Source organism: Passer domesticus, chromosome 25, assembly GCF_036417665.1.
Source record: "Passer domesticus isolate bPasDom1 chromosome 25, bPasDom1.hap1, whole genome shotgun sequence".
NCBI classification, from domain to species: Eukaryota; Metazoa; Chordata; class Aves; order Passeriformes; family Passeridae; genus Passer; species Passer domesticus.
Window position 1 is genome coordinate 861,786 of NC_087498.1, and position 25,022 is coordinate 886,807.

A 25,022-nucleotide genomic window follows, 5' to 3' on the forward strand; every position below is an offset into this window, starting at 1 on the left:
GCAGCAGTGAAGTTGCCATCTCTGGAAGTGTTCAAATGGTGTGTGAATGTGACACCTGGGACATGATTCAGTGGTAAACGTGGCAGTGCTGGGTCAGCAGTTGAGCTCCATGATCTTAGAGCACCTTTCCAACCTAAGTGATTTCATGATTCCGTGCTTTGGGGAACCTGGGCCCTTGTGGGGTTCCACCCACACTTCCATCCCTCCATCATCCCTGGGCTCACTGCCCTGGCTCTTGCCCCTCACCACGGATGCCCCGTGAGCCCCAGCAGCAAGACCAGAAGGGAATCAGCTCCTTTCAGCTCATTTCTTTAATAAGGAGACGTAAATCATTACAAAATAACCATCAAACAATCAGAGACAGAACGACAGAGTCCACACGAGGGGAAGGGGCATTAAAAGCAGCTTCCGCCGGAGCCGAGCGCTGCGGGGCTGGGACGGTCCGAGCGGGGCCGGCACTGCGGGGCCGAGAGTGGCCGAGCCTGCGACTCCCAAAGGAGCTGGCTCCTCTGTCCCAGATCGGGAGAAAAAAGGAAAGGAACCCGAGCCTGTTGCCAAGGCTCGTGGATTCACTTCCTTTTTTAACCCGGGGAGCATCTCCATGGCACAGCTGGGTTTGCTCCACGGTGCCACCAGGAGAGGGAAGTGCCAGCTCTCGTCCCCAAAACAGAAACCACTGATCGGACATGGCAGAAATAACCCAAATTGCTCCAAAAAGCCTTTTCACCACCAGCAGGTCGATCCCATCTGTGCCCAGCGTTGTCCTGTCCCCTCGCCCGGCGTGACAGCGGCACCCAAGGCCAGCAGGGCGGTGGCCGCTGCGGCTCCTGGCAGCCTGAGCCCCACGAAACCGGGGGGACGTGGACACATGGGGGGAAGGGGTCACGGCTCACCGTGGGCCTGTCCCTGTGGGGTCCCGGTGCACCGTGCTCTAATATGGCTTCTAAAGTTGCTCTGACGGTGAGATGCACCAACGCGACACAGGACACCGAAGCCACGATGTAGCTGCTACCCGGCCATGGGACAAACGTGACAAGACACAGGAACACGACACACATGGACACCACGGCCGCGTCGGTGAGAGCTCACTCTCCGCTGGCGGGTCGGGCTTGGCATGCTTTGCTTCTTGGCATTATTTTCTTTTATATGATTAATTGGGGATTTTCATTTTAACTGGGGGGGAAAAATCAGGGCGGTGGAGAGCTCTCGAGCGATGGGTTTTGGTAGTGGCCGCCTCCTCCCTGGCGGGAGGCCGGAGATGGGGACGGCGGCGCTGGGAGGGTGGCAGCCGCCGGGCTGGGGCCATGCTGCTACTGCTACGTGGCTGCGTCACATGCACTGCTCGTGGTATATACAGCTATGTCTCCATATAATTCACCTACACACAGCTAAGGGGCGGGTCAGAGGCAGCGCAGATGGCTTCAGGATGTTGGTTGGTTTTCCCTTTTTTATTAAAAAAAAAATTAAATCATGTATTAAAGTCACAGTCTTCCCCCTCCAAGGCTTGAAGAGTCTGAATGGAAAGCAGCCAGGGTGGATGAGCACTCCTGGCCTGGATCTCCGGACCCCGGCCGATGCGGTGGGTCTGGGGGCAGAGGGGTGGAGGGGAGCACACAGGAGGGGGTGCATCTGGGGTGTGCAGGTGTGATGTGCAGGTGTGCAGATGTGCAGGTGTGCAGATGTGCAGGTGTACACACCTCCACCTGCTTCCCTGGGAAGGCTGCGGGGCCATGCACACTCGCTGGCTGCAAACAGTAGAATTTCAGTGCTTTTTCTAATTCCTCTTCTTTTAACCCATTGCATGTAAGGCAAATGCCCCCATACACCCCACACCCCCCTGCCCCCGACACCTGGATGGACCCCAAAATGAGACTGAGTCCTAGCAGTGCTCCTGACCATGGGGCATCGGCCCCCCTGCAGCTCCCCATTATTAAAAGCAAACAAAGACTTCTTCTCCCTTTGGCTACAGGGGCAGGGCAGGACCCCTTCTGTTGATACTGACACATTCATTAGGAAAAGGGACTAATTAAAGCTGGAGATGGCCCTGAGAGACCACTGGCTGGATGACCCCTGCAGACCCAGCGTGGCCCCGGTGCCACCTTCACCAGGGCATGGGCCAAGTGCAGCCACAGTGGTGGTGGAGGTGCTCGTTAGAGGTCCCTGTCCAACATCCCCTTCCCACACTGCAGCTCGGCCATCCGAGCCCCAAACCTCCCACAGATGGAGATGTCCTGCCCTGGGCACCTGTCCCAGAGCTGCACAGCCCTCCAGGGACAGGGGCTGGTCCCCATGTCCATTTGAACCCCCTGAGCCAAGTTTCAAACCCAGTGACTGCCACCAAGTTTCCCATCATCTCCCCACCTCTGGAGAGGGCCAGGATGCCCTTCGGGAAGTCAGAGCTGCGGGAGCTGCTAAAGCATCCCACAGCATTGGGATGAGCTCAGTTTTGGCACTGTGTCCCTGGACCTGGTCCCAGCCCAGAGCAGTGGTCCCAGCCCAGAGCAGTGTCCCCAGTGCCAGCACATCCCTGGGCTCAGCCCTTCACTGCTGCAGTGCTGGAACCCCCACACTGAGTCCAGGGAAGCCAAAAGGAGCAGAGACAAAGTGAGGCTGCTGTGGAGCTGGAGCTGGGACAGGGACATGAGCTAACATCAGTGCTCCAGTACAGACTGGACTGAACTGGGCAGGGCTGGACCCTCTCCCAGCTGCAGAGAGCTGTGTTGGCTTTCTGGCTCAGGGGCTTTTCTGGAACAGTGGGAGAAGTAGCCTAGAGAAGCTCTTAGCCACTGTCAGGGTCGTGGATATGGCTTATACCCCAAGGGGAGCAGGATGGGGTGGGTTTAACAGCCAATGGCCTGGTGGGGAGTAACAGCTCATGGGGGTCAGGGGCTTTGGTCCCTTGTTGGCCCCAGGCCCCAGGCTTGCTCTTGCCATCCCCACCTGCAGCAGGTGGTGGGGCTGGAGCTCCCCATGGCCCCCTGGCTGTCCCGAGGCTGAGGCACCCACAGCAATGATGGGACATGCGATGGACAGTCTCTGGGGAGACACCTGGTTCAGCTCTGGGGGGTTACCCCCATCACATCTGGAGACCTCTCATTGTAAACCTGCCTCGTGGAAGCATTTTGATCTATGGGATTCACCAAGCATGGTGGGACACAGGTGCAAATCACCCAGCGCTGCCCCTCTGGGGACAAAACAGAGGTTGTGGTGCTGCTGCTGGTGGTGATCCACACAGTGCTGCTGGTGCATCCACATCTCCCCCTGTGTCTCCTTGGAGCAGCCCTCCTGAGGATCGTTGTGCCCAGACTGGCCTCCACAGCTCCTGCTGCAACACTGAGGGCTTGGCACCCCACCACCCCAGCAGGATCCATGGCCCCTGCAAGCCTCTCCTCAGAGAACCCAAACCTGGAGCTGGCCAGGGGCACTCAGCCTTCCTTGGGGAGGGCCAGGGGGAGGCACCCAGGTCTCTTCAGAGGGTGTTCTGCACCATTTTTCTGACTCACTGCTGGTCATGCCCCAACCAAGCACAGTGGGTCTGGTCATCTCGCACCATCAGGCTCCAGTATCACCTCCACGCAACGTTCCACAGTTCCCCACGTGATCCCAAGGGCAGGATGGTGGCAGGAATGCTGCAGGCTGGTGACACAGCTGCTGGGGAAGGTCCCAGGCGTGCTGCTGGCTTTGCACTGGGAAGGGATGGCGAGCAGAGGCAATGGGACATGCAGCAGAAGGGAGCGATGCTGAAGAACAAAAAGAACCATCCATGTCTTTAACCTCTTCCCCTGGAAGCTATTGGGACTGCCTGGATACCCTTCCAGAGGCATCGAAGGGCATTTCAGCTTAGAACAAAAACCAAAAGGAAGGTTGCAGAACTGAGGTATCAGTAGCTCTGGGTCAAGTGTCCGCAGCGCCGCGCCGGCCGGCAGAGCTGCCTATTTGTTCTTGCCGAGAGCTGCATCTACTTCCTCCTCTGGCTTCAGCGAGTGCCACTGGGCGATGGGCCGCCGCGGGTTGGCCAGCATGTCGGACCAGTGCCGCAGCTCCGTGCCCGTGGAGTTCAAGCCCGTGAAGATCTTGCCGATGGCTTCATTCTTCCCCAGCTTGTCGTAGTCCAGCACTGTGATGACCACTTGCACTTTCTAAAGGAGGAAACATTTTTTTAGAGGGGTGGGAAGGTGCAGTGGCCATGACAGCTCCACAGCCCCAGGGTGCCCCAGGGTGCCCCAGGGATGCCCCAAGGATGAGCCCCACTGTGGCCCATTTTGGGGCAGAGCCCACTCCCTGCTTCCTTCATGTCCTTCTCTGAGGAGTGCAGAGCTCAGTGGGGTCCCAGCTCATCCTGAGCTGATTCACCTGGAAAGGGTCACCAAGGCATGGTGTGGGGCTGGGCAAGAGCTGTGGGCTCCTGGGCAGGGGCAAGGGACACGTGCAGGGACTTGCACAGGACATGGAGGGGAAGAGAGCAGTGGCCAAGAGTCCAGAATGCCCCCAGGACCATCCTGTTATGCTCAGGGTGAGCACTGCAGGGTCGGGAGCAGAGGAAAGCCCTATTCCAGCTGTGATCTGGGTTGGGGTTCATCTCCCATGGGCGCTGCCCAGCCTCCCACCTCTGCCCCCACACCAGCTGCCCTCAGCATCAGCCCAGGCCCCAGATGAGACTGGAATAATGTCCTGGGTAACCAGACCAGGAGCTCAGCAGGAGTGGCTCAGGCTGCTGGGAAGGCTGGGACGAGGGCTCAGGCAGCTTTAGGACATCTGCCATCCCAGAGGAGTCATCAGACAAACCTGTATCTGCTCAAAGGGGATCTCAAAACTGAAGGACTCATTGAAGTAGGGGTTCAGGGTCTTCTTCTTGACTGTGGTCTTCTTCTTCTTCAACCTCTTGCCATTCTGCAGCAGGTGGATCTTCACATAGGGATCTGGGGGTCAAGATGGGGCATTAGCCAGGGCTGAGGTGCCCTGGGGATACCACTGGGGATACCACTGGGGATACCCTGGGATACCTCCTGGGCCCAGGAGATAGCTCAGCTCAGGATGAGGGAGAGACTGCCCTGAGACTGAGGTTTGTGGATGGATGCCAAAGACAAAATGGTTGGGCTGGAGATTTGTGGGAGCTGGCCAAGGGATGGAGCTCTTCTGCATTCAGCAGAGCTGGGGAAGGGTCTGGAGAGTCAGGAGAGTGAGGAGAGGCTGAAGGAGCTACGGAGCTCAGCCTGGAGAAAAGGAGGCTCAGGAGGACCTTCTCATTCTCCACAACTCCCTGACAGGAGGGGGCAGCCAGGGGGGTCAGGTTCTACTTCCATGGAACTAGGGACAGGAAAAGAGGAAACAGCCTCAAGCTGAGACAGGGAATGTTCAGGCTGGACATCAAGACTTTGTTTATGGAAAAGATGGTCAGGCATTGGAACTGCCCAGAGAGGTGGTGGAGTCCCCATCCTTGGAGCTGTCCAAGCAATGCCTGGACATGGCACTCAGTGCTCTGGTTTGGATGAAAAGGTAGGGACCAGGCACAAGTTGAACTTGATGGTCCTGAAGGTCTATCCCAACAGTAATGATTCTGGGATTCTGTGCTGTGGACACAGCAGGGGAAGGCAGGAGACAGTAGAGTGACAACTGGCCTGTCAGGTGAGTGACAATGGGAGGGTTTTGGCCTGACCCCTGTTTCTGGAGCTGCAAAGCCCACAATAAAGCTGAGTCCTTCCAGCCATGCAGGTACTGCTCTTGTTGTGGTTGAAGCACATCTGGAGAGAGCTGAGGACCCCTGGGCACAGAGCTCAGCCCCAGTATGGGACTGGGAAAACACTTCAAGCACAAAACATGCTGTCAACCGAGGTCCCCGGCCACGAGGACCAGGAGCAAATGGCAGAGGAGCACTTTCAGCACCCAGGTCCTGCAGCATCCTGGGGGACCAAATTTGAAGGGTCCTTCCCAAGAGTTGGAGACGCATCCCATGCCCACCTCCCCTCACCCCCAGCCAGACCTGGGGCTGCCTCCAAGGCATGAGGAGGCACTGGGGGTTTTCCCAAGCTCTGCCAGACAGGTGGCCCCAGAGTCCTTTCCCACAGAGGATGCTGAGAGCCCCCAGCAGGGCAGGAGGATGCTGCCTCTGAGTCACCCACCTGAGAGGCCCCCAACATCCATCTTCTTCAGGTTCTTGGCTTCCAGGATGCAGACAGTGAGCTTCCCGGCCGTGGGCACGTACCGGAGGGAGATGCAGATATCTCCCAGCTTCTCTGGCTGCCAAGCAGAGCAAGGGGGGAGATCAAAGCCTTGCAAGTGCCTGGGACTCCAGTGGTTGGACACAATCACACATGCAGTTCTCCCCAAACCCTGCTCAGTCCAGGCACAAGCTGGCACCCTGTGCACCAACACAAGAGTTTGATCACAGGGTCCAGGACAAGCTAGGCCCAGCACAGCACTCGAGATATTTTATAGTCTTGATTTTTTTGTTATAGAAACATTTTCACACAGAGGAACAACAGGTTAGATCCCAGTAATGACTGCCAGGATGTTCATGGTGCCCCGATGGGACCCCACAGTGATCAGGACTCAGAGCTGTGGGATGGCCCTGAAAGCAGAGCTCACCCCATGACCAGCCCCCATCCCAGGCCCCCAGGCAGGGGTTCAGCTGGCTGCAGGCTGGCTCTCACCTCCTCCTTCTCGCCACTCTGCAGGTCCCGCCACTCCTCGATGGGCTGGCCCAGGTCCACTGTGTTCATGGGCACCTTCACCTCACCGATGATGTCGTGCTTGGAGAAGCGATCGAAGTCGTAGATGGCCATCACCAGCGTCTTCCCACCCAGCTCCTGGTAGGGCACCTGCACCAAGGGACAACAACCAGGCTGCAAGGGGGACCCTGAGCCAGGACCACTGCTCCTGGAAAGGAGAGTCAGCACACAGGACTGCTACAGCCAGGGGGAAGGAGTGGAGTGGGAGACAAGGTCCTGTGTAATGGATGCAGGGGCTCACCTTGAAAGTGAAGGTCTCATTGAAGGCAGGGTTGAGGGTCTTCTTCTGCACTTTGGTCTCATACTTTTTCTTTTTGTCAGGGAGCAGGAACACCTTGACGTAGGGGTCTGAGGTGCCACCCATGTCCAAAGCTGGCAGTTCAGCAGCTTGGAGGATCCCCACTGTGAGCTGGAAGGGCAGAGGAGTCCTCAGTGAGACAGCCCAGCCATGCAGTGCAGCTGCCAAGGGCTCATCTCCAGTCCAACATGGGGCAGGACTCCCTATGACACAGCACCCACCCAGCTCCACTTCCCTCATGTGCCTCCCAGAGACCTGTCCTCCTCTCAACACCCCCTGGGCAAACCCCACTCCTCAGCTGAGCCCCAGCCCCTCCATCACCTGGTTTGCCTGGAAATCATAGTCCAGTGAGAACTGCAGCTTGCCCAGGTTCTCTGGCTCCTTCTCCTCTTCCTCACCTTCCCCCTCTGTCAGACCCGTCTCTGCGTCATCGTCGTCCTGTTGGTCCTGCAATGGCAGCCGAGGTGTCCAGCTCAGCAGAACAGTCACAGCCCAGCAGCCCCAGCCCCACAGCTCTGGGCACCTCAGCACCCCAACCCTCCTGGCATCTCAACACCCAGGTTCTCCCCAGCAGAGGAAAGGAGACCCACGTGCTGGGGACATGAAGCACGGACAGAGCAGGCTGGGGGTGGCACTGGCTGTGCCACAGCCACGCAGCTCCCGGGGGGGCCCCAGTGCTGGTCCAGCCACAATGACAGGGGGCTGCCAGGGGTGCCAGGACAAGGGATTGACTGCAGTGGAGGAGGTTTGGTGCTTGCAGGTGGTGGGTCCTGTGCCCCCCAGCCCATGCTTGGAGGAGCACTACAGCCAGAGCTAAGGGCTTATCAGGGCCATTTCCAGGCTTTGTAGGCTCAGAAATAGATTGTCCCCAGGAAATCCACCCCTCTTCCTGCCTCTCCAAGCACAGTCCAGGGGGTGGGAGTCCCAGCTCCTTGCCCCCTCTTTGATGTGTCCCCAGTCCCCCATCCCGCCCAGGATGATGGAGAAGGAGGCTCATGGTGCCACTTACGTGGAGGGTGTCCCAGAGCAGAGAGGCAGCCAGGGCAGGGCAGCGAGGGCACCGAGGGCAAAGAGAGACACGTTACACAGACATGAGGGACCGTGGCATGGTGGGGCATCAGGGCTTGCACCATCTGCGGAGCCCCCAGGACGCAGCCCTCGCTCTGCAGTGGGGAGTCCCACCTCACACCTCCCCCTCTCCTGCTCCAGCCCTGTCTGCATGCCCATGGTGCCCACATGGCTCTGAAGAGAAGGAGCAGATACCCAAATTCTCCCACCCCCTCCAAATGGCCACGGGTCAAGGCCATTGAAATGGCTGGGGTGGCCCCAAGCCTGTGGGTACCAAAGCCTGCCTTGGGCTGGCCACCAGGATGAATTACCAGCACCTGCCACTTCACCTCAGACATTTTGGTGATCCCAAACTGCCCGGTGTTTTGGCCTGGTGGGCCTCCACTCTCAGCTAAAGGCTCAGAGAAATGAGTCTGACCCAGAGGGAGGTAGGATTAAATCAACATTTCCTGGCTCAGGTGAAGCACTGGCAGGTCCAGGCCAGCTTGAGCCTGGTCCATCTGGGCCACCAGACACTGGAAGAGGACAGTGCTGCTGTCTCAGGTCCTGGCTCCACTGTCCCATCCCAGGGTCCTGGTGGCTCCATCCCAATCTGCTGCCTGATCCATGAGTGCTCTGACACAGTCCATAACTCAGCCAGAAGGGCTGTTGGCCAAGCCAAGGAGGACATCACCTGGTTGCCTGACTTCATGTCCTTCATGTTCATGGCATTCTTCATGCCTTTGCCCTTCTCCTTCTTGTTCTTCTTCTTCTTGCAGCAGCACTTCTTGCAGATGCAGAAGCAACAGGTGAGGATGAGGAGTCCAGCCACAACTGCAATGGCGATGAGGGCCCAGGGTGGCACTGTGGGCAAAAGCCAGTGTCGTGGTCAGCCCTGCAGCTCCCTCCCAGCCACCCAAAAACCTCGTTCCACAGGTTGTACTGGGACCAGTGTGGTGGGGAGGTCATCAGGAGGGAAACACCTGGGAAAGGAGCTACTCACAGGGGATCTTGTTGAGCTCATTCATGAACTTGTCCCTCAGCTTGGTGAACATGTCCTCCTTGCTCTCGCCCGGCCCCGCAGCCTCAGTGGAGTTCTCCATCGTGCTCATGGGCAGCGTGCTGGCCGTGGCCTCTGGGGCCATCATGGATGCTTGCTTGAACGTCATGGTGGGTCAGGGGCTCCTGGAACACATCATCTCGCTGGTCACACAGCTCCCTGCTGCCCCACTCCTCCCCAGTGTCCCCAGGACAGCACCTGCGTGGGCAGCAGGGCTGCACCACAACACCCCATCCTCTGCTAGAGGGGCACAGACCCAGTGGCTGTGAGAGGTCACCTGGACCCCTCACAAGCCGTGGGAAGCTCAGCTGGCCCCTGGGTTTCCTGGTCCCTGACACCTCCAAAGTCACTGGAAACATCACCCAGCCTTGCATCAATGATAGTGCCAGCTCCGAGCCTCTTGGGGACAATGGGGACACTCCTGGGAGGAGTTCACCTGCAAGGCCCCTTGGGATGAGGGGAGGGGGTTTGCATCCCCAGGAGAGAAGAATGAGGTCACTTGGGACAAATCCAGCCCTCCCATCTCCTCCTCTTCTCAGGCAGGGACCCCAGGCATGGGGCACCCACAGGGACCCAGCACTGGCGTGGCACCCTCAGGACTTGCTCCCAGCCCCAGGGCAGCTTCCAAGTCTGGGAACAGCAGTAACACACTGCTCTTCCTCCAGCCCCCAGGGAGCTTTGGCAGGGCACATTTTGAGGATGGATGGAAGCCGGGAAGAGCTGCCTCCACACAGCAGTGGCAGGGTCAGTGGGTCAACTCCCATGTCACAGGTACCATGTCCTGGGTGCCACACCTCCCAACCCCACAGGGCTCCCCTGGCCAGCTCTGCTCCTCCATGGAGCAAGGGAAGGTGTTCAGGTCACAGCCAGGGCTCCAAAACAGCCCAACATGCTCTGCACCCCCTCCCCAGCCCAGCTGGGTCTGAGCACCTGCCAAGGATGGGGACAGCCATGGTCTTGTAAATGTGGCTTTGACTCCAGCAGGCAAACCTTGTACAAAGTACCCCCACAACCCCAGCTCCAGCCCCAAAGTGCCCCCACAACCCCATGAGAAAGCAGCTTGCAAGAGAAGACCAAAGCAGGAAAAAATGTCAGGGAATGCACAGTGCCAGGGGGGTTAAGGAGAGCACCAGGCTCTCCAGCAGGGGAAGCAGAGACCAGCAGGATCACTGATAACCCAGAAGGGAGTTTCTGGAGGCAGATGAGCTGTGGCTTGAGTGCACCCCTTTCCTTGCATCTCTTCTTTCCTCCTCACCCTCAGAAGCCTCTCGGCAAGAGCATCATCCCCTGGGGCCAGGTGCTCCTCTGCCTTTCCTGCAGAACTTGGAAAGGAGTGTTCTCACCTCAAAAAAGGCAGCCAGAGAGACCTGGAGGTGTTGCTTCCCCAAACTGACACTGCTGTGTGTCTCTGGGCACCTCGCAGGTGAATCAAGCTCTGAATTACCAAGAGTGTGGCTCCACACCTGGACACCTTCCTGCTGCACCACTGCTCCCAGGGGAATGTGGTGTGGGGGTCTAGGGGGGCCCCCCATGAGGCAGAGGCAGCCCTTCACACAGCAAAATGTGATTATGTGACTCCCACCTAGACAAGGTCCCTGCTGCAAGCCTGCAGCTTGCTCACCCCTGGCCACAGCCACCTTCCCACCCCAGCGAGGGGCTGTCACAGCCCAAACACCAGCATCAGCATCACCTAGCCCTGAAAGCTGGACTGGGGGGCTGGAGAAGGATGCTGGAGGTTCCCCACAATCCTACATCCTTCTTGGGATGAACCAGGAGCTGCTGCATTTAACCCCTAGCCAGCTGAGGGTTATTTGATCTTGAGGGCCTTGAAGGTTCCCCAAATCTTCCAGCAGCTGAGGAGACCTGGCTGTGTGTCTGGGTCTGTCCCCACCACTTGAGAGGTTTGTCCCCATCACTACCCATGTGCACCAGGGTGGGTGGGAGGAGAGACAGGATTTGGAAACCAAAGGCTGCTGCAGGTAACCTCCGAGTGCTGGATCCTGCCCCCTTGGTCTGGGGCAGGGGTCCTGGCTCTGCCCTGCACCCAGGGACAAAGGGTATGGGGTCCAGGCCACTGACCCCCTGCAAGCTCCCCAGAAAACAGGAGGTGGGAGACCCAGGGCTGCACCCCACCACAACACACCCCAAGGCACCCGCTCTGCACCCAAAGCTGCCACACGAGGTGGGCAGCACCCAGGGGGGCACCTGGCTGAGCCGCCTGTCCTCCCGGTCCTCGGTCGCCGGTGCCAGCACTGCCCGGGGGGCAGCAGAGCCCCGCGATGCGATGATCTCGGTGCTGCTCCTGCAGCGCGGAGCCACCATCCAGCGGGATGGCGGTACAGCGGGAGTGCCCTGCAGCCGCGGGTGCCACGGTGGGCACGGGCACAGGCAGGCTGTGCACCCCTGAGCGAGCTGGGTGGGCGTCAGTGTGCAAGGGCCGTGCATGTGCACGGAGAGAGTCCGTGCGTGTCTGCACACGGGTGGAAATGGAGGTGCAAGCGTGTCCGTGCACTTGTGCAAGCAGGTGTGCATGGGACATGCAAATGTGTGACGGTGTGAATGCTTGTGTAATGTGTGTGCACAGGGTGTGTGTGTGTGTGTGTGTGTGTGTGTGTGCAAACATGCACAGGGTATGAATGTGTGTGTGTGTGAACGTGTACAGGGTATGTAAACGCTCGTGCACGGCGTGTGTGTGTGTGTGTGTGTGTGTGTGTGTGTGTGTGTGAATGCTCATGCCTGGGCATGTGCCCGTGGCTGTGCACAGGTGTGAGCACACCTGCCCGGGCTGCGTGTGTGTGCCCAGGGCTGTGTGTGAGTGCCCGGGCTGTGTGTGAGTGCACACACAGGCAGTGTGTGAGTGCACAGAGAGTGTGTGAGTGCCCAGGCTGTGTGTGTATGCCCAGGGCTGTGCCCGGAGCTGTGCACAGCTGTCCTGGCTGTGTGTGAGTGCACACATGGGCAGTGTGTGAGTGCCCGGGCTGTGTGTGAGTGCACACATGGGCAGTGTGTGAGTGCACACATGGGCAGTGTGTGAGTGCACACATGGGCAGTGTGTGAGTGCCCGGGCTGTGTGTGAGTGCACAACACGGGCAGTGTGTGAGTGCACACATGGGCAGTGTGTGAGTGCCCGGGCTGTGTGTGAGTGCACACATGGGCAGCGTGTGAGTGCACACATGGGCAGTGTGTGAGTGCCCGGGCTGTGTTTGAGTGCACACATGGGCAGCGTGTGAGTGCACACATGGGCAGTGTGTGAGTGCCCGGGCTGTGTTTGAGTGCACACATGGGCAGCGTGTGAATGCACAGGCAGTGTGTGAGTGCCCGGGCTGTGTGTGTGTGCCCGGGGCTGTGCACCCCTGCCCGGGCTGTGTTTTGTCGCTCGGGCAGGCCCGTGTGGCTCTGCCAGCAGCCAGCCGTGGCTGTGCGTGCCCCCACCCAGCGAGGCAGTGCCCGCGGCCCGTGCAGGGCTGGCACACACCCACCCAGGGCCGAGTGCCAGCGGGCAGGAGCTGGGTGCCGGGGGCTGTGGGGCAGCGATGCAGCACAGACACCTGGCCGGGGATCTGCTGCTTCGGGGGCTGCTGGGGGCCTCCGCGGGGCTGGGGGCTGCAGGCAGCACCAGGCCTCGCTGGAGGGGGTGCTTTTGAACCGGGCAACCTAATTAGCATCACTAATTGCTCCTTTGTGGCGCTCACCGGGCCCCGGCAGAGCTGAGGCCCGGGCGAAACTGAGGCCCTTGAAGGCGCCTGCGGGGAGCCAGCCAATGGAGCCGCTGCTGCTGCTGCCCCTCCAGCCGAGCCCTGCCATGGGGACGGGGCTGATCCTGCCCCCAGGCCAGGGCACCAGGCTTTGCTCTGCCTCCTGCCCGGCAGGGCGGGGCAGGGCAGTGTGTGGGGGCAGGCCGGGCGCGGGGCAGCGTGTGGGGCACGGAGAGCAGGCAGGCGGGCAGAGTGATCTTGGGGATGTCCCCTCACCTCCGGGGCCCAGTCCCCCATGTGCCACCGCCTCACTGGGCGTCCCCGGGCACATCCCGTGTGCCCAGCAGGCACAAGCGGGCAGCCCAGCCCTCAGCTGTGGGGGCAGAGCTGTTTCCACCCGGGGCGCAGATTGGCGGTGCGAGGGGCCCGTGCCAGCCCCAGCCCCAGCCCCAGCCCCTGTCCCTGTCCCAGCTCCTGTCCCTGTCCCAGCTCCTGTCCCAGCTCCAGCCCCAGCCCCAGCCCCTGTCCCTGTCCCTGTCCCTGTCCCAGCTCCTGTCCCAGCTCCAGCCCCTGTCCCTGTCCCTGTCCCAGCCCCTGTCCCTGTCCCAGCCCCCGTCCCTATCCCAGCTCCTGTCCCAGCTCCAGCCCCAGCCCCAGCCCCAGCCCCTGTCCCTGTCCCTGTCCCTGTCCCTGTCCCAGCCCCTGTCCCAGCCCCCGTCCCTGTCCCAGCCCCTGTCCCAGCCCCAGCCCCAGCCCCAGCCCCAGCCCCTGTCCCTGTCCCAGCCCCTGTCCCTGTCCCAGCCCCAGCCCCAGCCCCTGTCCCAACCCCTGTCCCAGCCCCTGTCCCTGTCCCAGCCCCTGTGCCAGCCCCAGCCCCTGTCCCTGTCCCAGCCCCTGTCCCTGTCCCAGCCCCAGCCCCAGCCCCTGTCCCAACCCCTGTCCCAGCCCCTGCCCCTGTCCCTCTCCCTGTCCCAGCCCCTGTCCCAGCCCCAGTCCCAGCCACTGTCCCTGTCCCTGTCCCAGCCCCTGTCCCTGTCCCAACCCCTGTCCCAGCCCCTGCCCCAGCCCCTGTCCCAGCCCCTGTCCCTGTCCCTGTCCCTGTCCCTGTCCCTGTCCCAGCCCCTGTCCCTGTCCCTGCCCCTGTCCCAGCCCCAGCCCCTGCCCCTGTCCCAGCCCCTGTCCCTGTCCCAGCCCCTGCCCCAGCCCCTGTCCCAGCCCCTGTCCCTGTCCCTGCCCCTGTCCCAGCCCCAGCCCCTGCCCCTTCCCCCGGCAGCGGGCGGGGGCCGTGCGGGCACGGCTGCGGCACTGCATTGCAGTCCTGCTCCGGCTCCGCTGCCTGCTTCGGGTTTTTTGTTTTTTTTTTCTCATTCCTTTTGCAATTTTTTTCCCCTCCTCTTTGCAAGTTGCGGCAGCCGCTGGCGAGGAGCCGAGCGGCCGGCGGTGCGGTGGGAAGGGAGCTCGGCCCCCGCAATCCCCACCCCACCCAAACCCTGCCGGGCTGCCCCTGCCGAGCACTCGCTGCCGTTCTTCAAGTTTCCTCTTTTTTCCTGCCTGGTTTGGAGTTGTTCCCCGCCAACCCCCACTGCTCCCGTCACCCCCCGCCAAGATCGCAGGTTAGGGACATAAAGAAAATATGAGGCTTATAATTAACCATTTCTATCAGTCCTTGGCCGAAGAACAAGCGTGGGTTATGGCATCATGAATAAATTCTGGCTAAGAAGGGACCCCTTGCTGCCTTGCTGGTCCCTGGGGATCCCCCTGCCCCTCCGTGGGGTGCAGCACCCATCAGAGGAGGTTGATGGGAATGGTAGGACGCACTGCACCCCTCCTCCCATCAAAAAAACCCACCAGGAGCTCCCCATGGAGCAGGACAGGCTTCAGCTCAGCAGCTGCTGCAGAGACCCCACAGGGGCAGAGGGTGGCAAGGGTGGCACATCACCCATGCACCTCCACTACACTGCCCCTGCGGGGTGGGGGCCCCCACAGCCCCCCAGCTGCCCCCTCTGCACCCACAGGGCTTTCTCTTGCTCCATGTTGCTCCAGCCCCCAAGTGTGTAGCCTTGAACCCCACCAAACCCATCACCCCCACGGTGAATTTCTCCCCTACTGCACCCCCCTGCAGCCCCCAATGCCTCATCCTGCAGCCCTCAGTGCAGCACCCAAATCCACCACTGCAGCACCCCACCCCCAGAGGACATCCCATATCCCGTGCCTGCAGCACTTCCCAGCCCCCCTAATCTGTCACCCCAGCCCCGCTTCATGCCTGCACCTGCATGCTGCACCACCCTCAGAGCCCCTAAAACCCTTCTGCACCCCACACTGTGTTACCCTGTAGCCCTCAGGCAGTGTCCCCCAGCTGCAAACATCTGGCCCAGGAGCCCCCCAGAGCTGTATCCAGCGAGCTCCCTCCAGGCTCAGCCCCCAGACTCGCCCCAGGTGTCCATCCCCCTCCCCCGGTAAAGCTGACACTGAACCCCAAGAAACTGCCCTGAGCTCCAAAGCAGCCCTTCCTGGTGTGAACCCCCCTGGCTCCATCACTGATTTTAGGGAGCAGAGGGGGTGGGGGTGTCCCCCTCCCTTGTACACATTCCATTTGCTGCATTCCGTTGCCGGCACCACCCCAAGGTCTGGTGGGATGTAAATCCCAGGCTGGAGCCCATTCCCAGGGTATCCCTTGTGTACAGAAAAGCAGTTTAGACACTGAAAAATCCCCCTCCTGAGCCCTTCATCCCTCCTCCTCCATAAAGACTCCATCCCAGAGACCACCCCCCCACACACACGCTGCTGCAGCACCTGGCACACAAAAGGGGATTGGGGGTTTCTCCAGAGCTGGTCCCATCAGGGGTATCCACTGCCCCAGCAGCAGCTCCCTGTCTGGGTGGGATGGGGAAGGATGGAGGGGGGATTCACTGGCTGGGGGGCTTTGAGGACCTCTCGTCAGCCAGGATGTTCTGCAAAGGACCAGACCCGGGGTGAGAATCTGGGGATGCACAGAAGGACCGGGATGTCCCTGGACACGGCAGCACAGCGAGCTCAGTCCCATCGGGGTGAGGGCTTTTGGGGAATCCAGCTGCTCCTCTGCAGGGGCAGAAGGAACCTCCCCTCTCCAGCAGCAGGAACCTCTCCCCTCCAGGAAGGTGAAGGCCGCGGGGATGATGGAGAGCAGGAACAGCAACAGTGAAGATTAATGAGGCTGAGGCAGCAATTAGCAGCAGCCAGTGCTGACCGAGCATGGGCTGGGAGTGGGCAGGCAGGTACAGGGGGTCCCAGCTCCGACCCCCCAGCCCGAAGGGATGACCCCGATCTGGAGGAGGCTCGTTAGCTAACAAAGGGTGGCCGTGGGCCAGAGGGATGAGTTATTGCTCCTTTAGGGGATGGCAGAGCCAGGTCTGAGCTGTCCTGCTGGGACAGGGATGTGGGAACCCGCCGGACCTCCACAAACGAGGAGCTGACCCCAAAAACTGTGCTGCCGTGTGCCAGGGCTTGGGCTTGGATGATCATGAATGAAAATCCCGAGCCAGGTTCAAGGCAAGACCTCTCCCACCCCAATGCAAGAGGGAAGCCTGAGCCCTACAGAGCCCGCACAATCCTGCAGTGCAGCCCGGGGCCAAGCAGAGATTCCAGACTACAGCTGAGATACTTGGCAGTGCCCCATCTGGATTTTGATACCAACAGATGTTTTGCTTCTGGGGTCAGGAGCTGGAGGGGGAGATCCCATCTCTGGGAAGCACTGGCACAATGCCTGGGCACCCCTCGGCCGGGCACGGCGGCCCCGGCTCCCCAGCACTCCCATTGCACTGGGACACAGAAGGGACATGCTGGGCCGGAGTTTCAGCTCACAGCGGTGAGACAGGAGACTCTAATTAAGGCAAAAACATGACTTGGCTTCTAATGGTCATTTAATTAACAGAGAGCTCCTGGCAAAGGATGTGTGAAGGCACCATACCAAAGGATGAGGGAGGAAGGAGGGGAAGGGGAGCTGGGTGGGGAGATGCTGCAGGACCCTGGTGCAAAGGACTCTGCAACAGAGCAAAACCATGGAATCTCATCCCTGTTCCCCTTCTCCAGCCCCAGCACAACACTACAGCAGCTGCATCAGCAGTGCCAGATGAGACCCTCAGCACCCAGGATGGCAGAGCAGCTCCCAGGGCTTGGGGAGTGCCTTCCCCCAGGATCCCCCCATATCCCCACCCTGATCCTTGCTGAGGGCAAGGGGAGTCTCTGCTCCCCCAGCTCCACATTTCTCAGGGGAGGGTATTCCTACAGCTGAGGGGTGTGATGGGGTGAGGATACTCCTGTAGCTAGTGACACCACAGAACCTGAGCTGCTGAGACATCACCCTCTCAGGGACACGTGTTCCTGTCCCCAAACCCATGTAGGAGCAGGTGCTGCTGGCCAGACACCCCCACTCTCCAAGGGAAACTGAGGCACAGCATGGGAAGCAGCATCCTGAGAGGAAATCCCAGAGCAGGGCTGAAGCTCAGCCTTCCCCCATCTCTGAGTGTGCCAGTGAGAGCCACCAGACCTCACTGGGACTCCCAGCACTGCTTCCCCATCCTGCAGGCTCTAGCAGCATCTCTGGATGGGACCAGAGCTGGCCAGCACCCTCCTCCCACCAGAGCACGCTCCACTCATGGCCTCAGCACCCACCAGCTCCCTAATTAAACTAACGACTTGCTGGGGTTCAGCAGCCCCAGCCACAGGCTCTTCCCCAGGGATGAGTAATCCGAGGAGGGCACCACACTGCCCAGCTCGGGATGAGCTCCTGCCTCACTGCCCCACGGCTGGAATCTGGGCTCCTCATCATGGAGCTCCTGGTCTCAAGGAAGAAAACTCAGCCCCAGCTCATGAGGGCGAGCTTGTAAAATAAAAAATTTAAAACTGATGGTGGTTTCACAGCCAGTGCTTGCCTATGAGAGAGGATCTGCGTTACTCACAGCGAAACCAAGCGAGGTCTAGCAGAAAATGCAGCCTTAAGGCAGCCTTTGTCCATCATCTGGGTTCCAGATTGATGGCTTCTGGTGTTCCCAAGCCAAACCATCAGCTTCTGCTACCAGAAGTCTCCCACTGGATGGACACCTAAAATTTAATGTGGGGAAGGGATGATCCCACTCTGCCCTGCTCGCCCCTGTGCATCCTCTGCAAAGTGACCCCCCAGCCAACAACCAGCAGGTACTGGGGAGCTTCTCAGCAATGGCAAGGCCCCCAAAACATTGTGACTCGGGTTTGTCCCTACCCATGGACACCTCCCTTCATGGGGACCACTGCTGGCACCCACCAGTGCCAGGGTGCCCAGTGAGACAGCTCAGGGATTTTCTGTGCCTTTGCCTCTAAAATCAGAACAGCAACATGGAGAAATGGGGGACGAGGGCAGTGACAGCTCACAGTGCCAGCGCCCACACAGGAGGAGAGAAGGACCCACTGCTGGGCACTCAGAGTCCTGCCTGGCACCCAGAGGTGCTGATCCCCCAAAGCCCATTTTCTGTAAAGGGCTCAGGCCTGGCTCTGGTTTGCAGCTGCCCCAGAAAGGAAGGGCAGAAGGGAGCTGAGCTGGGACTGGCGCCAGGGCTCCTGCAGAGCCAGGGCAGACACTGCCACAGCCACTGCCACCTGAAATTTGGATGCCAACAGCAAAGGAACTGACGAGCACCTTGTCCCCCTCTCCACTGTGGCTCTCTGCTTCCCACTGTCTCCCATCACTGCTGCACTGCTCTCTCATCCCACAGGAATGCTGCAGGGGCTGCAGGCACCATTCACCACCAGCATTTTCTCCAGAGGGTTTTGGCTCATGCCGTGTGCCACCATGGCACAGGCAGAAGAGGCAGCTGGGGATGCTGGACACCACATCCTGAGCTGTGGGGACACAGCTGCTGCCAAGGACAGCAGGGCATATGGAACATCCCATATGGCACTGACCACTGCCACAGCAAACCACCAGGCTCACCCCAACCCCAGGCAGCACAAGCAGTCCACCCTTGGCAGACAGAGCCATGAATGGCCTGGGAAAGCAGCCTCCCAACAAACAGGTTCCAGGTGCTGCCAGAGCCCAGCCCACTCCCCAGCACTGTGATGCCAAGGCAGCAGTGTCTTGCTCTGAAGGCAACACGAGAGCAGCTAAATAGGGCACCAGATGGTGATGGGCTGAGCTGCCCTGGCACTTGGAAGCCACCACACAGCCAGGAGTTCCAAGTTCTGCCCTCCCGGGTGGGCATCATGCTGCTGGCACCACAGCCACACTGCCAGCACTCCCAGCCATGGCCCCGTGCCATGCTGATGGCTCCAGATCAGCATGGGAGGAGAGAAAAGGAGCCAGGTCAGCTCCTGGGGAAGAGCCAGAAGTGGCTCCAGGCACAGTCTGAGACACCGTGGATCGATCCCAGACAGGAGCAGGGAGTGCACACCCTGTGCTGCTCCCCAGCTCAGAGCATGGGCTGAACCCAGACACAAGCCACGAGGGGCCATTTCCAGGGGGAGGCTCCAGGGAGATCTCCACAGCTCCCAGCCAAGCACAAGGTCTTGATGGGCTGGTGTTAGAATCCAGGAAACTCATCTCCCATCCCTGGGGAGCTCCCAGCAATGCTCATCCCCCTCCTCCCTGTCAGCCTGAGCTCAGTCCCCCAGGACTGGATGCCTGTGGGAGCAATGGTGGTGCTGCTTGCCCAGCTCCAAGGCACAGAGAGCCCAGAGGGAGAGTAGAGCTCTGTGTCCCCAGGGCCTTCCAGCCTTGTGGCATTTGGGGTGGCAAAGGGAATGGAGGAAGCACAAGGATGGGATCAAGGATACAGCACCACAGCAGTCCAGGGGATTTTGTTGTGGCACAAAGCCCCACCAAGGCCAGGACACGGGACTGAGTTCCATGAATGAACCTTGTGCAGATGGAGAAATGTCACTGGGAGAGCTGGGAGCGCAGCTGGGGTGATGAGCACAGCCCCTGAACACCACAGGGGGGTTGAATGTCCCTGCCTGGCCCCTCTGAACTGCATCCCTATGTGACTCCAAGTGTTTTGTTGGTACAAGCACAACAGCACACACTTTCAGGGCTGCACAGAGGAGCTGCTTCACCAGTGCATCCTGGAGAAGGGTGTTCCTCCCTGGAAAAACCTGAAGAGCCCAGATGCAAAACACCCTGGTTCCTAAACTGGTGTTAGTGGTCACCATCCCTTCCAAGGGTTCCCCATGGCCAGGCCCACACTACTCCACCAGGAGGTCTCTGCTCAGCTCTCCCGTGGCACAGAGCAGTGCCTGAGCTGGCACAGCCCCACACAGCTCACTGCAGAACCAGGCAGGGGCTGTGCCAAGCTGCTGGCACTGGTGCCACCATGCTGCATGGGCACAGTGGGCACAAGCAGCACCTTCATCCCAGGCACTAACCCAGCTCTGCCAAGCCTCAGCTCCAGGAGAAAACCCTGGGACTCCCCTGGAAAGAGAGAAAGACAGCAACAGAGCCCACAGGGAGCTTATAAATCCACACACAGCTCTGAAATTTGGGGTTGTTTTCTTCCTTGAATCCTCTGCTGGAGGCCAGTGGGAGCTGTGGTGCCACTTGGGGTTCCCCAGAACCAGCAGCCCTCAGTCCTAGCATGCCCCAGGGACACCCTGTGTCCTGCAGGAGAAGGCAGGAGGCATCTCCCTGGGATGATGCTGAGCAGTTTGGAGGCTGATCCCACCTCGATGGTGTTTTGGTGGAATTGCTGTGGTGTGAGGCACCGCGTGAGGCTCACAGGAGTCAGGGATGCCTCATCCCATGCCAGCACTGCCAGAATGTCAGCTCTGCTGATCCCAAACCAGCCTGGCACACAGGCACGTCACACTGCCTGTACTCACAGACACTCCCAATGCCCATGGCTTCAGCCTGGCCCCAAACAGCTCCCCAGGTGTCTGGCAGCAGGACAGTCCCCCCAGGCCACCTCCAGCTCAGCCCAGACTCAGGGCTCGGACTACCCCATCGCATCCTACAGCAGCCACCTACACCTTGTGCCACAAGCACCCACTTTGCTCCTGGTCTCCCCATATCCCCAGGGATGCACAAGCGGAGTCAGTATCTGCTGCACCCTGCAGGGCTGGGAAAAGCTGGGGAGCAGAAAACACCCCAGATTAATTAAAACACACCAGCTTTCCTTAAGATGCTCAAGGAGAAGGACACCCTGTCAGTGGCAGAAGTGCCTTCCAGGCCAGTGGAGGCACAGCCAGCCCGTGGGGATGGGTTTAGTGCAACAGTCAGACAATGTCCTGTGTGGGAGAGTGGGATGTGGCTCCAGATGGCAGGAATGTGACACAGCCCAGCACTGCCACATGTACTGCCAGAGCTGGCTGCAGTCACCCCTCCCAAAGCACCAGCACCAGCAGAATCACCCCAAGGGGAACAGGGAGCCCTGCCAGACTGACTGCTGACCAGCAGCTAAATTCAGGGACAACTCCTACTCCAAACAGCAGATCTGATGAAACATCACAACTTCCAGCACACAGGAAGCAATGGAGCAGGTGGTCCCACCAGGATGTGGCAGCCCCCAAACTCAGCAGGAGACGCCAGGATCCCACACCCCAGGGCTGACAGAAAAGGGCCAGCACCATCCCCAGCAGCGGGATTACACCAGTTTGGGGCATTCAGATTCCAGACGCACGCTGCCTAATTTACGGTTTAATTAATAAATGGGGAATTATGCCAAGTTTATCCAATACTTTTGGATGCGTGATGTTATCAAAATCCCATTACTGATGAAGGAAGGCATGAAAAGCAAAATTAGCTTTGGCATCTGAAACAGTTCAGTCAATGCGATAACACAATTATTAGGGCTAATAACCAAAGAGCGCTTTGGGGAGTGCAGGCTCACGCAGGAGCTGAGCTGAGGGCACGAGCCGGGGAAGAGCCGGGTGATCATCCAGGAGGGAAAGGCCGACCGCAGCCAAGGGCAAAAGCTTTTTGCCGATTGCACTTCCCGGCGGCTCCAGATAACTGGCACAGGGAAGGTGCTGGTGGCCACCAGGCTGAGGAGGAGCACGGCCGGGCACGGTGCCGAGCTGCACTGCTGGGAGTAGGGAATTAAAAAATACAGGATTTTAAACCAGTGGGCACTGGGTCCCATCTGTACACTGGGCATTGATCCTGCTGGAGGACATCACGGCTGCCAGCTCGCAGCTCTCTGCGCAGCCTGGGGAAGGAGAAATTCCAGTCGTAATGAGGAGCCGCAGTCATCCGGCTCCCAGAGCTGGGACTTTGCCAAAACCATGGTGAACTGGAGGGAGGACCTGCGGGGGAGTGGGAGTCCCAGCTCACTTCAATGGCCTCTAGCTCCAGCACAGTGACCATCCCTGGGGCTTATGGAGCAGGAGGCAGCTCCCATGGGAGCAGTCGGAGGCAAACACCACAGTGGCTAGTTTTGGAAATCCCCCTGCCATGGATATATAATATATATATCCATGTGCATGTATATATAGGGTCTATATGACTGTATTTGTGTGTCCTCCCTCCTCTGGGACCGTGGGTGCTGTGGGCAGTGGGGTGCAGAGCCAGCACTCAGTGCCACTGGTGCTGCTCAGTGCCACTGCCACCGCCTGGCTCACAGGCAGCAAGGGACGTGTCCTCGCCCAGTAGAATCGGGGGCACCAGGGCTTCAGGCTGGCTCCCAGCAAGCAGGGCAGGGGTGCTCACCAGGGGAGGCTGGGCAAGGTGCCAGGGGATCGGGCAAGGTCAGACCCATCCCTGCATTACACCCGTAAGCAAGGAGGAGACACAGCATCACTCTGAGAGGCGCTCGGGTTTGGGGGCACTGGGGTGCTGTGTGGGTTTGTGCTGTTCTCGAGCAGCACAGGTGACTCCCGCTGCCACTGCTGGCCTCAATGACCTTGGGTGTATCACCTCCCCCTTGATGTCACACTCCACCTGCACACAGACCACCGCAAACCGCACTTTCTCCCACCCAAACCCTGCGGCCAAAAGCACCCGCACGCAGCAAGGGCGAAGAGCCCCGGGGATGCCCAGGGATGCCCCGGGGGTCGGGCAGCCCTCGGCAGCGTGCGGCCGAGGCACTGTGCTAGCGAGCAATAATGCAGCAGGCTGGGGACTCCTGCCGGTGGCTGCGCTGCCGCTCGGTGCGTGCAGGAGTAACACCGCTGCAGCAGCAGCAGCTCGCGTACCGCCAGCCTGCGCTCAGGACTGAAGTTTTGCTGCAGCAGAGGAGCAGGCGGGGAGTCCAGCAGCGCCCTGCAGCTCCACAGCGCAAGAGGCTGGGCTGTCGGACACTCTGCAGTGGGTGACACCCCGCAGCACCCCGGCCGCTCTCTCTCGGAGGACAGAAGAGCGCTGCGCCAAGGAGCGCCCGTGCAGAGAGAAATACAGAGGCACTGATACAGTTGGAGACCACGAAGCAATGGGTGACACAGACTTGTGTCCCCCCCCTCCCTGTGCCATAGTCACCTTGCAACGCTGCCTGTCCCCTGCGCAATTTGCAGAGCTCCTTTGGGATCACTCTTTAAAACTAGGCTGAGGGGAGCAGCGATGTGCTGAGCACAGCAAGGGCTGCGGCACCCCAGAGTGACATCCCCGGCGCTGGACCGAACCCCTCTGCACGGCTGCACCCTGACGGCACCCAGCCAGCGCAGGGAGTGCCAGAGGAGCCCGGAGATGGTGTAGCCACGGCGGGGGAGTTCAGACGGAGGGTCTGTCTGGAGCTGGCTCTTGGCCAGGCCGCTAAAGAAGCCGTCAGTGCAGCGGGGTTTGTAGCTGCCCACGCTGGGGCCACGCCGCTCCCCGGGTTCCCAGCACCAGGGTGGGTTCCCCGCAATGCTGCGGGAACAGCCCCGCGCCCTCGCCACTCCCGGGGCCAGCACCCCAAGGGCACCCATTGCGGGGCAGCCGCAGGGATGAGGAGCTGGAGCATCCCGCAGCGCCCGGAGGGCACCTTTGACCCGCGCGGCATCCTCGGGGTAGCCCCGCACTCCCAGGGGCTCCCACGCTTTCGGGAGGGTCCCCACGCCCCTGAGTGCTCCCCGCCAGCTCCGCAGCCTCCTGCACCACTGTCCGCCCCCCTCTCCATCCCTCCAGGCTCCGTCCCCAGCCGCCTTCTGGGCGCAGCCCCCCAGGGCAGCCTCCGGGCGTTGGGCACTCAGGGACCCGTGTCCCGGGATGGGTTCCCGGGAAAAGCGCTGGTCCCTGCTCTGCTCCCGGCAAGGTGCACTACCCGGTGCCCGCAGCGAGTACTCCATCCCACCCCACGAGGGACGATCGCACCTCGGGTGGCGGCGCCGGGACGGGCTCGACGAGAGCTCGGGCAGCCCCGTCCCGCAGAGTCCGCGCCGCTGCGGCAGCGGGGGAAACTTCGGTGGGAGTGCGGGCGGGCACTTACCGGCCGGGGCGGCGGCAGCGGAGCGGAGCGGAGCGGAGCGCCCCGAGCGCGGGCAGAGCAGCGCTCGGCGCGGGGCGGGCGGGACGGGCGCGCTCGGTGCCGGGCGGGCGGCGGGACCTGCGCGGCGCTGCGGCAGCCCCGGCCCCTCCGGGCTCGCGTGCGGCGGCTCCGCCAGGCTCCTCCCGCCACCGGGAGGCCCCGCCCGCGGCCCCGCCCGCGCTCCTCGGCCCGCCCGGCCCCCCCGGGCTCGCACGGGAGCGGCACCGCCCGCGGGCCTCCGGGAATCCGCACCGGGCACCCCATGGGGTCACCTCACACTGGGCACCGAGCACCGGAAAGCCCCCACTGGGGTCACCTCACACCGGCACTTCACATCAGGACCGAGCACGGGCTCTGGGCACAGGCACCCCGCGCCGGGGTCACCTCACACACAGCACTGGCACTGACACCTGGGACGGCCACCAGGCTCCTCATAGCGGGCGCTAATCCTGGGCGCCAGCACCAAACGCTTCGCGTCAATCGCCTCGCACTGGTCCCTTCTCACCAGTGACCTTGCGCCGATCACCGCCCGCCTGTCACCCACCACTGTCACCACCACGGGGACCCGCCGGGTCCCTGCTGCGGCCACAGGAGAGAGGCGCTGGAGGCAGCTGTGGTGGTGGCACCTCCACCGTGCCTCCCCCCAGATCCAGAGGACTCCTGGGAACCTAGCTTTGGTTTTAGAGCCAAAACATCAGGAAAAAGCTGATGGGATTCAAGAGAGGAGCCCAGGCGGGGAGCAGAGGGCAGTGGGGGGACAGTTTTGCCCCTGCTGTGGGATCCCCTTCCCATCAACGGAGTCTTCAGTGGGAA

At 60.7% G+C, this 25,022-nt stretch overlaps 1 protein-coding gene across 2 annotated transcripts; it reads right to left on the reverse strand.

The window, feature by feature from the left end:
- Positions 1-293: 293 nt before the first annotated feature.
- Positions 294-24,326, reverse strand: SYT2 (synaptotagmin 2). 2 transcript variants are annotated; one of them, XM_064399044.1, is made up of 9 exons: positions 24,171-24,326; positions 9,077-9,258; positions 8,768-8,937; positions 7,348-7,464; positions 6,970-7,137; positions 6,651-6,818; positions 6,120-6,237; positions 4,786-4,919; positions 294-4,139 (listed from the first exon to the last, which is right to left on the reverse strand). In XM_064399044.1, exons 2-9 carry the CDS (start codon positions 9,240-9,242, stop codon positions 3,933-3,935), a joined length of 1,248 nt encoding a protein of 415 aa, XP_064255114.1. In that variant the 5' UTR covers positions 9,243-9,258; positions 24,171-24,326; the 3' UTR covers positions 294-3,932. The 2 variants fall into 2 exon arrangements, with proteins under 2 accessions (XP_064255114.1, XP_064255115.1); XM_064399045.1 differs by lacking the exon at positions 24,171-24,326 and adding an exon at positions 17,766-17,784.
- Between the last annotated feature and the right edge of the window lie 696 nt (positions 24,327-25,022).